Source organism: Dermacentor silvarum, chromosome 8 (assembly GCF_013339745.2).
Source record: "Dermacentor silvarum isolate Dsil-2018 chromosome 8, BIME_Dsil_1.4, whole genome shotgun sequence".
In the NCBI taxonomy this organism is placed as follows: Eukaryota; Metazoa; Arthropoda; class Arachnida; order Ixodida; family Ixodidae; genus Dermacentor; species Dermacentor silvarum.
In genome coordinates, this window is record NC_051161.1 from 130,170,342 (window position 1) to 130,188,415 (window position 18,074).

Consider the following 18,074-nt stretch of genomic DNA (forward strand, 5'->3'; position numbering starts at 1 on the left):
TCACTGACAGAGTTGCTACACACAACGCACCGACATGGTGACGTCTACCCGGCTCTGCTTTGCCTCAGACGGCGGCTCGCCTGTGGACCCACTGGACGAGGCATTGGCTCCAGATGCGGGGCTCTCGGAGCGCGCCTGCTTCGCTTTACGCAGCGCCATCTGCCGTTTCTGCCGCTTGCGCACAAAGTGGTAGGCTGCACACAAAGCAAACCAGCACATTGTTCAAGTAAAGCAATATCATCTGTTCCAGTCACAGAAAGCAGTGAAACTAGTTAAGTCAAACTTTGCTATAAAACACACAGATATATAACACATAATCAGATATGACCAACTAAATATAAATTTCTGTTGGCAATGCTAGATTTCAATTAGCATTCTACTGCTTATACTGAAACCAAGAATGCAAGATCCGAGACAATATCAGAGTATGTCTTCAGTTCAAATATGTATTTTGGTAGCAAATATGTTAAATACTGAGCAAGAGCAGCAAGGGAAACAGTGCATGTGTGGGCCAATGGTTTGGCTTGGCTGGCCCACAACTGGCATGCCAATGTGCCAATCCAATGTGACCACAGCAATAGCATGGCTGCATATTAATGACGGCATTAAGCATGTTTGTAATTTCACGCTGTTCGCATGCCATGTAATAACACAGCAAGCAGCTGACAGGCTATCAAAAAATCAATAGAAAACCTTTTGCTGACTCGTAAGAGGCATTGTGCTTGCATCTGTTTCGCATAGACCCAATAACAGTTTTTTTTTTTTTTTTGTAATTTATAATGACCGATATAATAAAGGATATAACAAAGGAACTGTAGGTATTGAATAAATAAACAAATAAATAAATAAATAAATAAATAAATAAATAAATAAATAAATAAATAAATAAATAAATGTGGATCGGCTTAGACATTGTTAACCCCTTTGAGGGTCAAAGATGTAAATATACGGCGCCGCGAACAAGTCGCAAATGGTCGGTGCAGTATTTTTACGACGGCATCTATATGTTTACAATGGTATCTTAATAGAATAAAATATCCACCCTGGGGGGTAGCATTTGGAGAAAAAAAAAATTGACCCTCAAATGGTTAAAGTGAGGGTTCGACTGTCATTCATGGGTGCATCACAAGTTTTGGCACGCACACAGGAGAGAAACAAAGGCTGCCAATTGTCCCTGTTCTTTTCAGTAGTGAATTTTTTACAAGTAAACAGAGAAGGCGCACACAAAGCACAATATGAATATCGCAGTAGCAGATCGCACGGTGCGGTATGCTAAAGCTCTGTGAAGAGGGCTTTGCTAGTAAATTATTTTGATTGTGTCTTGGTGCACGTGCTACTGTACGCTTCTGAGCGTAATTTTTTCATGTTCGCATATATAAATCTGCAAAAGAAGACCACCCGCCGTAGTTGCTTAGTGGCCTATGGTGTTGGGCTGCTAAGCACGAGGTCGTGGAATCAAATCCCAGCCACGGCGGTCGCATTTCGATGGGGCGAAAGGCAAAAACACCTGTGTACTTAGATTTAGGTGCACATTAAAGAACACCAGGTGGTCCAAATTATTCTGAAGTCCCCCCACTGCGGCGTGCCTCATAATGAGATCGTGGTTTTGGCACGTAAAACCCCATAATTTAATTAAAAAGACGATCACTTCTATCTTAAGCTCAACTAACGAACTGTTTTTCAGTATGCTAAAACTGCCTAAAGAGCATTTTATCAGGGAGGCATTTTGATGGTCTTATGCTGCATTTCCTTTTCCTGTGCTTGTGCTATAACAGGTGACGCAGCCAGTATGCAGAATCACGATGCGACAAAAGCAGCACGTCACATCATTGTGTTCAATGCTGCCAAGTACGTCTAAAATGCCTAAAGCAGGGGTGGGACTGGCCAAAGTCATTTTGGAGCAATTTTTGGAGCAAGTGAAATTGCATTTTGGAGCAGTTTGGAGCAGAGTAAATTTCATTTTGGAGCAGTTTGAAGCAGGCAAATCTGAATTTTGGTGGAATAATGGAATATCGCAGCGCACTTCGTAACCACAATGAAACAGCGAATAACTCAACACAAAGTGTGTACTAGAAGCACGCTTTGTAGCTATAGAATACTAGAATTTGGAAGAGTGGGACGAGCAGCGGCACGGCGCCATGTTTTCCTGTAAAGGCGAAAACATCAGTGGAACTACAATCGAACTATATATTCCCGCACCGACCTCATGATGATAACTGAAAATGTTCTCAAATTATGCATCCAATCAATGAGCTAACATAATTTCTGGGTCACGATATGTCACCGCAGACCCAGAGAGTGGGGAATCAACCCTGGGCTGGTATAAAGTAAAACTATTCCAATCTGTCTTTATTGCGATAGCAATCATATGGTCACTCCAGGCACATCTTTGCCATCGTTGTTGGTTTCTCGTTTGTTTACCCAACAGGCGAATGCCTGGCGCCGCCAGTCCACTCATCAGGTGGAGCTCATTTCTCTGACGAAAAAGTGCACAGAAAAAAGTAGTCTATCGTGTTTTGCAGATGAACAAGTACTTATGCTCTGTTTTACCTATGTTTGACCATGTACCTACGTTTTAATGCTACTGAGCCAGTACTTAAACAGAAGCCAAATACTGACCCCGTAGCAGGCTCTTGCAAGAAAATGCACAAAGAACTTAGTTACTTACTGTACTTGGTCTTGGTGAGCCCAGAGCAGTTGTCAGGGCAGGAGTTCTCACCAAAGCTTGTGGGTCCAAACAGGTTCGGGCAGCACTCGAGCTTGTTACAGATGCTGCGGCAGAACGCACCCACCTCGCCGCTGCTGCGGACTGTTTCTACCGTAGCTCGATACGTCTTTCCCTTGTACCTGCACCCAATTTAAAACCTCCGGTCACTAATTTTCCTGTAGCACAATATCCTACAAAGTGGGACAAGCAATGAATTCCCCCACAAGTAACAATACGTCTGTCCAATTCTTGCATTGTCCCCGACACCTTCGCCACAGAAGTTCGGGAGGTGCTGGTGCAATGCATAGATACCAGCAATGTACGTCACCCACACTTTTGAATGAAAGAGTGACCTGCGGGCCATGTAATGTCCTTGGCCTAATCACTGTTTCCTGGTGCACGCAAACGCTTTTTGCTGCAGTTTCTACACAGGTCAAAGAGACACAGGTTGCTGCAATTTCCACACAGGTCAAAGAGACCCACAGACATGCCGGTAATCTTTCGGGAGCCTCACGGTCTACTTACTTGGCCTTGAGTGTTTGCTGGTGCATGCCAGGTGTGGGGCTTCCCCGCAGCTGAAGGATGGCAAGCACCCGGCTAGGCTTGTAGGCGACACCGATGAGCTGTGCCAGTACTTCACGCAGCACCAGCGCCACCGGACCTGGCCCCGTCTGACGTGGGAGTTCTGCCAAACGCCCTTTGGACAACAGTGGGCCCGAGAAGCACCTGTGGTTCAGGTGCAGCGCAGGGCACCAACCTGCACCAGCATCAGTCATCGTAAACTCATTAGAAACTCTGGGCTGCCACTTGGCAGCACACATTATCATCAAAAACACATCAGGTAAACATTAAAAACACACCAAGAAGGCACAAGAAACACATCACACGCTCTAAGCAGCCAGGTGGCAGCACACTATCTCAATGTGCAGCTGCCTTCTACTACTGCGTAACTGCAGCCTCTTGTGTATACTATAATGAAAGGACACACGGAATTATAAACAAGGTTACAATGTGGTATGGATTCAGTGTGGGTTACAATGTGGCTGTTCATTACTAATGAAAGCAGTGTAGGAATCGGGGGAGAATGGACCTAAATGACCGTCTCAAAAGTAGCCTTGATAATGTCCTCAGCACCACCTCGGTATGTCCTGTCATGACTGCAGCTACATTGAAAAAATGATATGCTACTGTTTTCTAAGCCAGCAGGCAGCTGTTGCTCCAAAGGATTACCACAGACAGCTTCACTTAGCTGCAACCTTATGGTAGAAAATCAACAGAGTGCAAGTGGCATTATTCCTGTCATAAAAGGGAGCAGCTGGCAACTAGGTGAAACACTGTTGCACTTGGGTACAAGTGTTGGCGCCGGTGCTCTGGTAAGGTAACTACTTATTTGCAGAAGTGAGCGAATACCAAATAGTGCATTTCGAATCGAATATTGAATCGTATCAAGAAAAAAAAAACACCGAATATCAAACATCAGAAAATTTTTCACAGAACTTAATGCTTACAAATTTTTGCGCAAGAAAGTACAGTGCAGCACGTGCTCGTACATCTTCTAGCATTGCATTACAAGAACGTTGCAAGTTTCCTATAGCTTCCATTTAATTCGCAGCATTGAACTAATCAAAATCAGCGAAGTCGAAGAAAAGGCTCAGAAAGCTGTGCGCTATCTTTATTTGAGAATGAGAGAGATAGAGGGATAAAAAGATAAGGAGGTTAACTTTGTCCAGTATGCAACCCTACAGGTGGCGAGAGAAAGGGTGAAGTTTAAGAAGTATGGAGTTCAGATCAATCATGCGCACCAGACAAGGCGTACAGCTTGTCTGTACAAGCAGCCACTCAAGCCTGCAGCCTTCAAATACACCTATAGAAGAGCGCGTGTGGATCTTTAGGGTGACGAGCTGTAAAGCCGCAACCACATGCACACGATTTTCGAGCAACGGCGACAAGAGACAAGTTTGACAGTCGCAGAGGACGGTCTGTCGCCGTCGCTAGTTGCGTCGCCGGTTTCTGGCCAGCCAGAAAACTTCGCTTGTCACCCGGAAGCCTGCACAATAGCTTCCGTCGGTTACTGCGCGATTGCGCAACAGCATGGTAGCAAGCAGGCTGCCCGCTTCGATCTGAATTTGCTTTTGCAACTTGTTCCCTGTCGTGACAGCCAAAATTAACAGTAAAATCAGCCGTCGCTTTGTCTCATCTAACACTGAGGACAAAGTATCGGCGCTGTCTTGTCATTAATATTGAGATCGGTTGCTTGCAGCTGACTTTGATTATTACCATTGCTCCGAGTCACTCTAGAACAGTGCTTTGAGCCAAGAAAGAGCCTACAACAGCTATTACTAACACAAAATGCACACTAAGCGTTTGGTTGTCCTTTCTGTAAAAGGCTAAAGGAAAATATGCGCCAAGAAGGCTAAGTAGAGCTCGTCGTTACCCTAGTTGGTATGGATTCATTTCGTAAGATACGACACAAAAGAAAGCAACATATAAGACTACAATCATCCTGTTTTCTAACCTTACGGGTCGGCTCTTTTGTGCTACATCTTCTGCAATGAGGCTGACCCCCGCAAGAACGGAGCAATTCTAGGAACGATACCAATGCACCAGCTCTCACCTGACTTGGCCTCCACGGATCCTGACTTCTTGCTGGAGGGAAAAGAAAGAGGAAGACGTGTTACCATAGCAAACAACAAGTGAAGCACGTACGACTTTTACGTAGGACATGTACATCTGCTTTGCATGGCAGATGTACATGGCATGGCAATTTGAGTATAGACAAGATTTGCAGACTAACAACTTGCAACAGGCTCCAGTCATATTGAACAAGTCATTTCATCCCTAAAAAGTGGTATACTGCCAAGGTTTAATCAAATTTGGTAACCTACAATTAGCATACCCCCTAGCTGTAAAACCCTATATTTTACCAGTATGCTGTAAACATGCAAGGTGTCCTATTGCAAGCTGCTTTCTTGTGGAAAAAAAAAAAAAACCTTCACAAAAAGAAAGTACTATGAAGAGCCACTCAAACAGTTATCTTTATTTGCCATTCAAAACAGGCTGACTGGAACAAGTGTTTTCTCACTTTGACATAATCACTTCTTTAGCTTGTGGAAGATCATTATTTAATGAACCAAATAAATGTCCTTGCACTTCTAAGGAGGAATAAATAACATTTACTAGTCCTGTAAGAACTTAAGTTCCAGTTCAGGCCTCCTTAGTAGGCTCATGCCTCCTGGCATGAGCCTACCTTCTACCCGACACCGATTGCTGCTGGTGCCTCCTGGCACCAGCAGCAGTCACCATGCTTTTTGAAACTTTCCTGAGGGAGTGGTCCACTTCCCCCAGCTTTTTGAAAGTGGAGGTGGCAGGGCACTACCACGAGGTACAGGCTCCACACTGGAGGGACAGGCTCCACACTGTCTACAAGTAGGAAAGCTGGGTCCCCATTGATATAAGGTATATATTGTGGTGTGCGTAATGTGTGTTCGTGCTTTTCACATGATTCTAAAACAAGCATTGCCAGTCAGTTCCAACTGTTGATGGCAGGTGGAGTCTTTCTGTCAAGGCTGTGCTGCCACCCCAAAACTGAAGTGCCTCCTTTGCACTTCCAACCGTTACTGAATTAATGGAGGTCTATGCTACCAGTACAGTGGAACCACGATTATACGACTTTCAAGGGACCACGCAAAACCGTCGTATAATCCGGGCGTCGCATAATCGAAAAACTAAGAATATAGGCAGTGACGCTCAGTCTTGCCCAAAAAACGGGTACAGACCGCCTGAATAAGCCTGCGGCACAAACCTGCACTGCTCCAAGGAAGGTAGATTAAATTATCAAGAAATTACCATATTTATTGATGTAACGCGCATATTTTTCATGATTTTTGTTGCTTGAACTCAACCCTCGCGTTACCGTCAAATAACAGCAAAATTGGCCATTTTAAAACAAATGCTCTAAATCCCGCAATTTCTAGCGCTACGTTGGCAACCTAGAACTTTAAAGTCTCGATCCAATCCATATACAAGTCTACCGAAGCCGGAATTTGTTTTTGATTGGTATCGACGCTGTTTTCGCTCTGCTTGTGCCTGGTTACGATGCCGCAATACCCTCCAGCCTTTTGCGGTTCGACTCTGTTCATTCGCGACGTTATGGCGACGCAGCGCTTTCGGTTTGATGGTCGCTTCGAGAGACGAGTTCGAATTTTGATGGCCGAGGAGCTGGGAAAGTATGCCACGGCTCGGTGTCTTGATGTCGACGAATTGCGTATGGCGGGACCAGCGGCAGGCCCTCCTTAAGTGCGAGGCCAGTCAGAAAGGCTCTGTGGAACCTGAAGTGGCCTGGTACTGACCCCGAATGAAATGTTTGTGCAGTCTTTGAATAAGTACTTAAATCTCAAACAAGCTCGATGGCATGGAAGATGACTTGATTCTCGGGCGATCGTTTCTGGAGATAGTTTCGGTTTAACGAGACTCTGCTCGTCCTGGCACCAAACCCCTTGAAGTATACAGCCGACAGCGCTCTTGGCGCTGATAGTGTGCTTACAACAGCGCCAGAAACACTTCGTGGGGACGCTTTCAGTGCCGAGTCACCTGAAATTTTGTAAAATTGAAACTATCCACGAAAGTGATCGCCCGAGAATACCGTCCAAGGAAAGCTCCATCTCCTCTTCAGACGACGATGATGAGTGAAGTTAACAAGTTTCCGAAATTGCGATTCCTTGAATAAAGGCAACATTTCTTTTTCTGTTCATCTCACGTTACATTCGCGGTTTTATTTTTATTATTTCACGGGATTGGAAAGTCGCCCCTCGTGTTACAATCGCAGTCACATTACATTCAGGTGAGTACAGTACTGCACACCCTTTTATCAGCCGGCTGCAGTGCTCACGCGCCAGCCTGCGTCTGCTTAGGACTTTTTTTCTAGCTTTTTTTTTCTCGGATGGTACCGAGAGAGGCGTCGTACGAGGTGGGGTCGGCGTAAAATTGCGTCGTATAATTGAGGTTTTTAATACATTATTTCTATGGGGGTTTTGCCGGGACCAAACCAATTCGTCATAAAATGCGGGTCGTCGCATAACCGGGGGACGTTTAATCGAGGTTACACTGTATTTATTATAACATGAATGACTGTTGTTCCCACAGCACCTGGGTTTTTCGGCAGCCGCTGCAGATGACGACGACGCTGCTGCGCTGCCACTTGCGCGCCTCAGTGGGGAGGACGCGGAAGGACGGCCTGGAGGGGCCCAGTCACGGGGTGGTCGGAGGGGCCACCCATTTGAGCCACACCACCCGACAGGGAACAGCTGTTGCGAGCGTAGGGGCAGCACCACCCTGGTGCCACCCTCGTTACTGTCCTCCAGGTGGACCCACACCAGGGGAGGGCACACCCGCTCCACAGTTCCTACACACAACTGGAGGCAGCAGACAGAAAGGAAAGGCTCATGTTAAAACAGCACACCCGGAAGAAACACTGCGTGGAATTTATAGGGAGTAAAGCAGGGTGAAAATTACAAGAAAGACGAAGTTGACAATAAGTTCAAGTTCTGTTGGTTTGAATGCTATTTAGGTGTTTTACTTAAATGTAGATCGTAATGCTCGCAATGCACCAATACGAGAGAGAACACTTATAATTAGGGATGTGTGAATACCGAATAGTAGATTTCTAATCAAATATTGAATCGAGTCAAGAAAAAAAAGCCAAATGTCGATCGAATATCAAACATAAAAATTTTATCGCAAAATATAATGCTTACAAATATTTATGCAAGAAAAGACGGTGCTTCACATGCTCGGAAGCCTCCTAGCATTGCACAACAAGAATGTAAAAAGCTATAGTAACTTAAGCACACAGAAATCAAGATATGCAGTATGGTCTACTTTCATTATAGGGAACTCCAAATTAGTATGATAGCATTGATTACAGATCAGTTCTAGTATATGAAGGTCTGGAAAATATTTTTTATCAATAGAATGTCTGTTCAATAGAATCAAGTTAAATTAAACTAAATTAAATTATGGGGTTTTACGTGCCCAAAACAACGATCTGATTACAGTAAAACCCCGGTGATACGAACCCGGCTGGTACGAATTTCGGTATGATATGAATTCGTAACATTCCCCGGCCAAAATACATTGCTCACAATACGAAAAAAATCGGCTGTTCCGAACGTGTTGCCACGCCGCTGCGGGTCATACAAACGCGTGAGCAACAGTGGCGGTGGCCAAGCCAGCGGGGCGACCGGCACAGACAAGCCGGCACAGCGGGATCTGGGCGGGATCCATAGTCGCCAAGCAACCGACTACGTCACGCGGCTGCGCAATTTCTCATTGGTCCCCACATCGAGCGGACCAGACTACATCACAGCCTAGCCTATGCTTAGCTTGAAAGTAGACGAGGGCAGCTGCTGCAACGACGACCGAGGCGCAGCCCCGACGGTCAAAACGCTCCCTGCACTCGACATGCTCAGGCGTTCAGTGGCATGCGAAAACATTCCCAAGATCACGTGCGCGCACTTATACGCCTTTCAGAAGGCGATCGTTGACAATTTGGCCAAGAAGAAAACGTCCCGTTGATATGTTTTTCAAGGGACCGCGAAAAAAGAAGAGAAAACCCCCCCCCCCCCCCGCAGTTTCGCCCGACAGGTGAAGCAACGGAAGCGCAGCAGCAGCAGCGAGCGAATTGACCTTTGCGCTGTCTCTCGCTTCAACGCGAACTAAACGTCGAAGGCACAGCGCATACGAAGCTACTGGCACTAGGCGCACTTTGTCAACACCGCAGATCATTTTGACGATAAGGTCCACACGGGTGCGTCGTATCTGCAAAGTGCCGGTCGCTTGTTGAAACGCATCGGTCGCTTGTTGCAATGTACAAGCTGGCTGCACCGCTACATTTACCTGACCGCCACATTCAAACGCAACGTAACGTGCTGGTACATTATAGATTGGCGAAGTATCACGAGGAACGCCCGGTAATTCGAACGCGAAAGCATTTGCGATGGTTAATTCGAACATACTGCGCACCGACAATGCTCTCATCAGCGCGCCAAATCACGTGGCGGTGCCTCCGACCGGCATTGTTCCGACAAAAGCTTAGGCGAGACCCCTCAACGCCGCGCGAAAAAAAAAAAAAAAAAAAGAACCGCGGTATCACGGCAAGGTCGCCGTTTCTGCGTGGCGCCAGAACACGCATGTACGTGCCGACGTCTCAGCCAAAGCTGCGGTTGCAGCACAGAGGGAAGCAATGGCGGAGGCCCAGTTTCGGCCAACGCTCGCTTTAACAGCAGAAAACGAAACTTCAGGGAGCGGGCTAAGCTGGCGCCGGGCCGGCGGTAGCGACGGGCGCGCAGGGAGATAGTCGAAGGTGAGGGGGCTACGAGGGTGTTGAGAGGAAGGGCGAGGGGAGTCACCGAAGCGACTGAGTTGCCGAGGCCAAATCCGCTTCCCTGCCGCCCTCCTCCCTCACCTGCGACGGTCCCCGCGCGCGCCCGTCGCCATGTCGTTTCTTCCTCTTCACTACCAGAATCTCTCTCTCTCGCCGTGCCTGCGCCGCCTGCTCCCTGAAGTTTCGCTTTCTGCTGTTATCGCAAAGCGAGCGTTGGCTGACGCGGGCAGTTTTGTGGCCTTGCTCGATATGTGTCGACATGTGCTAGCGCGCCGCGATATTTCACGAATCGCAGCGTTCGTACATCGTGCTATGGTGCACGAATATTTCAAAAATAAGTCCTTTTAATTCGAACAAATTTTTGGGCCCCTGCGAGTTCGAATTATCGAGATTCGACTATACATGGAAGTCAATGGGATTTAGGTCGGGACCGCGAAAACGCGACGTAGCAGCTGGGAAAACGCAGCAGCGAGGAAGGTATCAATGGGGTTCCATTATTAGAAATCTTTTCTGGTAAAAATAAATTATTTTTTTTATATTGTGTATGTTTTGATGATACGAATTTCGGGTGATACGAATATTTCACGCGACCCCACGAGGTCGTATCACCGAGATTTTACTGTATGAGGCACACCGTAGTGGGGGACTCCGGAAATTTGGACCACCTGGGGTTCTTTAACGTGCACCTAAATCTAAGTACACGGGTGTTTTCGCATTTCGCCCCCATCGAAATGCGGCCGCCATAGAATCAAGTTTTTTTTAGATCTTATTGACGCTATGCTATACTGAATACCAATGAGGTTCTCAGTTTAATAGTGGACCTGTGTTCTAAGGCAATCTTTTATTGCCATAAAATGATTTTTTTTTTTTCAGTTTTCCTTCTATATACAGAAGAGCTTTCCCATCTTTATGGCAGATGGGTTATCATAAGGTCAATCTGTGCAACAGATGAAAGTGCGGACTGCGCATATCGTGACTCGGTCACCATTCCGAGCAGACAGCACTGACAGTAATGAGCTGGTGCCTTTTCATTGTTACCGTATTTACTCGATTGTAATGCGAGGGGTGACTTTTCATTGTGTCCACCAAGAAAAAATAAAAACCGTGAAAGTAACGCAAGAGGTGGCCTTTTGTTGTGTCCAGCAAAAAATTTTTAAAAAAGAAAGAAAACCGCTAAAGAACGCGAGACCATCGGATGCATGAAAAAGTTGCAATTTCACTGGAAAGGTGAAGCATCAACTGCGATAGCAAATTAGTAGAGAGCTATACGTAGTAAGGATAGTAGTTTGATCGGCTGCATAAACTTGGACACATTCGCTCACTAACTGAATTAACAAGCATGGTGTCAGTGCGCACAAGCAAACATGAATAGACCACACTCGATGACCGCGCAACCGCTGTTAAAATGCTAGCGTGAGCAAGCGCGCCAGCAGCAGCGAGCGAAGGTTCGTGAGGTCTATCGCTTGAACGGAAACTGAGCGGCGAAAGCACAGCGCATACAAAGGTAAGAGCTGTGTGGAGATAACTTTCAAGATACGGCGCGCATGACAGCCCACAGCTGCGCAAAGTACAATTATGCAGTTAATTGGTGGCAGAGTAGAAGCCGCGCCCGCTTCCCCCACGCGCTGCCTTCCGGCTTTCGTCCTTTCGCATGGGAAATTGAGTCGCCAGTTCCCCTTGAACCTGGTAGCAAGATACACATTTGGTGCCGCAGCTAAACGTCGCCTCCGCTCCCTCCTTCCCATCCCCCCACAACTTTTTGCACAACGGAAGACTTCGCGCTTGCTCTCCGCTATGCATTTGCTCTCCATGAAAGCGCACGAGGGACGCCCGCACTTTCACTCGCACATTTCACTCGTTGATTAGAATTGGGTGCATCATTACACTTTTTAGACAACTTGAATTTCGGTATTCGATTGTAACACGAGGATCGACTTCAGGCAGCAAAAATCTGGAAAAAAACTTGCGTTACAATAGAGTAAATACGGTAAGTTCAGCGTGATTTGCCACCTGATTTGCGCTCCCTCCTGGCAGCTCTAGGCTAGACGCCTTGGCAGTCATCGCTTCATATTGAGCAATTTACAGCACTTCTAAATGCACAATTTGGATGTGGCTACTATCCGTCAGTCAAGCTGGTGCAGGAGAAAGTGGTCCGTACCACGTAGCATGGCCAGACTGGAGCACATGATCATGAGCGTGCACTCCAGCCATGTAACATACTAGAAACTGCAGCCTTCGCCAGGTGCCGCGACAAGCCCACTCACCGAGGACAACTGCATGTGTAAGTGGTTTTTGTGGACGACGTGGCTCCAGATGCATGTTGGGCGTACCCGAGTGCCAACATCTTACCAGAACAGGTCGCCTGCTTCCTGAGTTGCACACCTTCAAGGTGTGTCGCCGTCATGGTCAAAGCTCGTTACGAGTTTACATAAAGACATTTCATTCGACCATCGGAAATTGTGTGATTGCCATAGAGATATGTGCGAAAGGAAATGTGCTACTTGCCACTCGGTGCAAGAAAACATAGCCGCGCGCAGCTTTCTAGTACACTGTAGCACAGCAAAGGGATGAGACACCGTGAACTCAACCGTGGATAGCCTCCGAGTTTGGAGTGTCATAGGCACTAAAATCGGAAGTAATGGCGTCTGTGTGAGCATCCAAAATCAAATTTCAAATGTGCGCCACGGTGACGTTCGGCAGGCGAAGTGTTGTGGGCACGCCCCACTTCGCCGTAGCCTTCACAGTGGAGGGCATTGAAGAACGAGCGGGCGCACTACGTAGTTGATCACAGGCGATATACGATTGCCAATAACTCCGCTTCTGCTGAACACATTGAATTACTTTTTGCAGCAGAGTACGTATTTCTGAAATAGTCTCCTTTAACTTCAAATGCATTTCGCAACTTGGATAAAAAGTGTTTCAGAGCTCCTTTAAATAAAAATCTGGAAATCTGGTGTTCCCTTTTATAATGGTGTGCTATTATAACTTGCCCAATTAGGTACACTACATAGATTGTTGCAGTGATAAAGTAACACTGTATTAACATCTCTTCCAGTTAAAAAAAGCACTGACTCATTTGTGCTTAGATTTCTTGCAGACTTAAAATGCTGAAGTCCATTCTATTTAATACCATGCTTCGATGCAGTACCTGCATCTGTCACCCAGAATAAGCCGGACAACTTGTCATTCCCTCCTCGAACCGACCTGCTTGATGCCGTACATATTTAGATTACCTCAGTAGAAGGAACAGTCTGCCACCTAGGTGAAGTTACTGATAATAATAATTGAGCTGAACATCCTCAAGCGGCACTGTGGACCATAAGGGATGTCATTGCGAAGGGCTCCGGTAAACAGACCACTTGATTTGTTTTATAGTGCACCTAAATCTTTTTTTTTTTTCCTGAACGTGGCGGCTGCAACAGGAAATTAAACCCACAACCTACAACCGACAGCCACAAAGCAGCAGAAACACCACAGCCACTGAGCTGCTGTGGCAAGTGAGAGAATAATCAGAGTGGGCAATGCACAGGCACACTTAAGCACGTTCACATTGAGCCATGCAAGGCTAGATTCTTGGCTTGTCAGTGACTATAGTAATCCTTAACATCCAAAAAAAAAGGAACCGCATCCATACCTCATTGGGGTTCTTTCCGTTAACCACCTCCAGCTTCTGGTTTGGCTCAAAGCCTAGGCTGTCTTCTTCCTGCACAAAAGACAATGTGAATGGCAGCCAGGGCTAGACAGATCAACACAAAGCAGCATTACTGAAGTGAAAGGATCCACAAGAAGGCTTTCTTCGATGTAACAACAACCCGTCAAGGCCTTCTTACATATTGAGGAAATCACTATGGAGTAAGGCATGTTTCGTCTCCCATTCTTCCATAGCCCAAATCTAGAGCTCACAAATGATTGCAATCACTTCACAATATACACTAGAGAGAGGTGATTGGTGCTGTAATAACATAAATGAAAAAAAACTTGCCAATGTAATTAGCTTGACACCTTTGGCTCTCTGTGTCTGCCTGGTTTCATTCAATTTCCACTCACTCGTGGCACAGGCAAAAACAAGTACCCAAGTTGAAACGTTGGTTGGCTCCAATCTGCGGCATGCCTTGTACCACATGCCACTGGAAAATTTGTTTCACTAAGAATGCTGACAAGTAAACAAAAAGATACTGCAGCATCACCCGAAGATTGAAGCAATGTCAGTGACTGCAAGGTATTAAAGTATTACATAAAGCCACAATGTTTTTTGTTTTTTTCCGTTCAATGGGTGCTGTATTTAAAAATATACTGTATTTGCTACCAGGCATGACGTGCACTGCTTCCTGCTCCTAAGTGCCGGGTCTTGTCAGCATTTCCATTTTGCCTCGGCCTCTTCTTCCCACACTGCCATGTCTTCGTGCTTCCAGCGTTCATCGCAAGCACAGCTAGCATTCAGCCACTTCCACTGCCCTCTGGGGTGTTGCACTAGGCTAAATGTTCAAGGTCACCTTAACCCAAGGCAGGCTTCATTTGGCAAGAAATAGGGGGCATTTTACTGCACGGTGTGAATGACACCATTGTTTATATTCGCTGTATTTTGCCACCCAGAGACAGGGCATGATGCCAAAGCCGCAAGTGCAGCCTGCAGTGTCTGCATGATTTCTAATTCAATAAAAAGGACGCCCACAGACAGTGAGGACTGCTGCTATTACTACACAAAGCTGTGGCCCTTTGTCGTTTGCATGTCTTTTGGGGAATGAGTGATCTCTCTGTGTTATCTCAAGATTGCTATTTTGCAGTGTTGTACTTCCGGAATGGCGTTCCTGGAACTAGTTCCTTTTGGGAGGAACGGAGTAACGCCACTGTTCCATTAAGGGTCGGTGGAACTGTAATGGTAACTCGTTACGTTTATGAAGGAACGGCAGAGGGAACAGCATTCTTTCTGTAAACGTTCCACGGCACTGAACAGATGCATGCACGTATGCAGCACGTCACACAGGGCGGATGGGCGACCACGTGCTCCTTGACCACGTGAGGCGCAAAGAACTCAAGAATATTGAAAAAAGATCTTCAACCTTCTTGAAAGAACTACCGCTTGCCTGTCACGCGAATGTGGGTAATTTTTTCGTGAGATCTCTGTTGTATGTTTTTATTGCTAGGCTTCAAGATTGCCACGTAATGCTCCCTCCTGTAGTTTCTATCCTGCATGCCGGCATGCCAGCCTGCCGCAAAGGAACCATGACGTCAGGATCGCAGCGCCACTTGAGGGACTTCGCAGGGATGGAAAGTTTCCAGTCCTCACGGGCACCGAACCCTTCCAACCAGGCACAGGATGAGCTGTCGCGGTACTCGCTGGTACCAGTTGACTACCCGCTATCACAGATGAAGAACTTCGAGGGATTGACCCAACTTTTTCTCAACTACAACACGGCAGTACCCTCAAGCACTTCAGTGGAACGGCTCTTCAACTTGCCGACGAAGTGCTAACGAAAAAATCACCAGCCCTTCCCCTGCCGAGAAAATGGGGTAAGCGAAGTTTGTGGCAAGACGACGCTGTCGCAGGTGTTCCGCGTCTTTTGCTCTAAACTCACGGTCGGCGGCTCTTCGCCGACGTTTGGCCTCAAAATCGTGCTCCCGCAACTTGGGGTCCGCGGCTCTTCGCCGACGTTTAACCTGGGCTTCGGAAGCCCTCACATTAAAATCGGCACGTCGACAACGAGCCCTTTCCCGAGCGAGTTTGCGGCGCCATCGCTCAAATGCAGCCTGTTCCTCGGCAGAACGCACCACACACAGGCCTTCCAATCCGGACGTCGAAACTGATCCGAAGCAAGGAAATCCCGGCGGAGCACACGCCAAGCCTCTTTTCTTTCCCTCCCCGTGACACACCAAACGACCCCAATTGGTCGAGCGCGTCACGTGATCCAGCTCCGGCACAGCTTTTCCCACACCTGCTCTAGCAGATCTCAAATGTGCGGCCCCGGTATGAGCCACACGTGATTCTTTCGTTCTCTCTTTCTTCCTTCCCTTCCTTTCCTTCTTTCTTTTTTTCTTTACTTTCTTTCTTCCTTCCTTTCATTCTTGTCCCTTGCTCATGCGCGCATATCCAATGCGGGTATACGCCACAACGTGATTTTATTATCGTTATTCGTGACGTAACTGACGAGCATGTGATGTTATTGATGTCATGACCGATCAGTCATGTTAGTGATACATTTGTACCCTTCCATGCCAATTTTGGTAATACCAAGGCAACGAGAGGCGAGTTTACAACACGTTTTCGATAGGGGTTTAGCGTGACACCACCACCACCGCCAACACTTGTGAGGAAATACAAGCTTCGCTTGAAAAATGGGTTCATCTGTCAGGCACCAACATCGAGATGCAACTCTTGCCGAGTTCAAACAAGGGACCTTAGTTGCGAATATGTATTCTGGACATTTCTTTTTCCCACTCATACTGCAATATTGAATTAGCATTCATTAAACGCCTATGTATTGTTTCTTTCGATGTGGTTTCTTGTGCAAGAAACTTAATTATATTGATGCATGTGAGTAACTTTCTATTTGCACATCTGAAGCACAGTATCCTGAACAGCACATTTGAAGACCTAAGTGGAAAGTGTGATAATTTTTGCACTTGTAATAGACGAGCACCAAAGTTGCCGTTAGACAAGCTCTGGCTGGTAGACCGGGCCTGCCTAGAGATGCCGGCCAGGGGCCTCCCGGACATTCAGGGGCCCAACCAAATTTCATTAGATGAAATAAAGTTTTATCCATCCATCCATGCAGTTAGAAATCTCTGGAGTATGTATGGTGCTCCCTGAAAAAATTCTTATAGGAGCGTTTCATTGGATTATTTTTATTTCCTAATAATCTGCTGCCGGCGATGTTCAAATTTGTATAACATACGTAGTTCAATCTGAGTTTTAAATTGCTCATTTTATTTTGCCTCAGGATTATCCGACACTATATTTAATAAATAATCATAAAATGTAACGTTAATGTAACAACACGACCCAATGTTCGAAGTGTAACTGCAACGCGTTCCTTTCGCATTGAAGAAACTTGTAACAGGAACTCGTTTCAATATTGGGAAGGAACGAGGAACAAGCTTTCGTTTCTGTTTTAGAGGAACGTGTACAACACTTCTATTTTGTGACAAAAAGGATTTGCACAATGCATCGGAGCTGGATAATGACTAAGGGTTGCGTGATGGTTCGGTGGGAACTCACACTTGCACGACGACTCAAGCTATCACGGTATTCTCCAAAGACCTAGAGACCTTGCATCTGGGAAAAGCAAATGAGCTTCCTAAAACAACAACACTGACCAGGTGAAAGCACGATCTTGGTGCTGCTTTAGCTCCACACGACTTGAGGTACTCCTCCCAGCTGAATGTCTCAGGCAGGTAGCCTGCAATATAGGAAAAAGAAAGCATGCAAGGGTCCTCAGACCTGCAGCAACCAGGAAAAGCGATACAGGCATCAGCAGCAAGTGCCCTGTGCTTCAACAGTAGGACACCAAGTGGCTTGGAGAGGACATCATTTAGCTATTTCGGCACAACAATATTTTTCTTGTTATTACACAGGTACACGCTCTGACTATCAGCCATGAACAGCCTGTACTACCTGTTTACAGCCGGTACTGAATGTTTATTTTTGTTCCAAACTTTTTTTTTTTTTTTTCAAATTAGCCTGTGGCGGATAGCACCATTGAATCTCTATGGCTGGATTGCCCGAGGAGATGCAAGCCCCTGCATTGACAAACTGTAATGTTCAATTAGCTTAACTCTTTCCGTACCGCGCCCATTGAGCATCGTTAGCCCGCTATCGATGGTTTGAAATGTCGCTTTCGAGACCTTCCGCGCTGCTCACAAACACACTGCACCATCGAATGTGAAGGAGGCGAACTATATTTTTGTTTTCTAAGCAGTTCGCTTTTTTCCTGCCTGGCAGTAATTTTTAAACGCACTCCGAAGTTTCACGATCATCAAAGCAGAATG

The 18,074-nt window shown here is 46.4% G+C and overlaps 1 protein-coding gene across 1 annotated transcript in view; it reads right to left on the reverse strand.

Moving 5' to 3' along the window:
* LOC119462417 (scm-like with four MBT domains protein 1) overlaps positions 1-18,074 on the reverse strand; it is a 48,759-nt gene that overhangs the window by 29,557 nt on the left and 1,128 nt on the right. The window contains exons 2-8 of the mRNA XM_049672969.1: positions 17,403-17,526; positions 13,723-13,791; positions 7,853-8,118; positions 5,322-5,353; positions 3,233-3,464; positions 2,669-2,847; positions 31-194 (exon numbers count right to left, since the gene is read on the reverse strand). Of these exons, the coding sequence (XP_049528926.1) occupies positions 31-194; positions 2,669-2,847; positions 3,233-3,464; positions 5,322-5,353; positions 7,853-8,118; positions 13,723-13,791; positions 17,403-17,526 (1,066 nt within the window). The remainder of the gene's footprint in view (positions 1-30; positions 195-2,668; positions 2,848-3,232; positions 3,465-5,321; positions 5,354-7,852; positions 8,119-13,722; positions 13,792-17,402; positions 17,527-18,074) is intronic.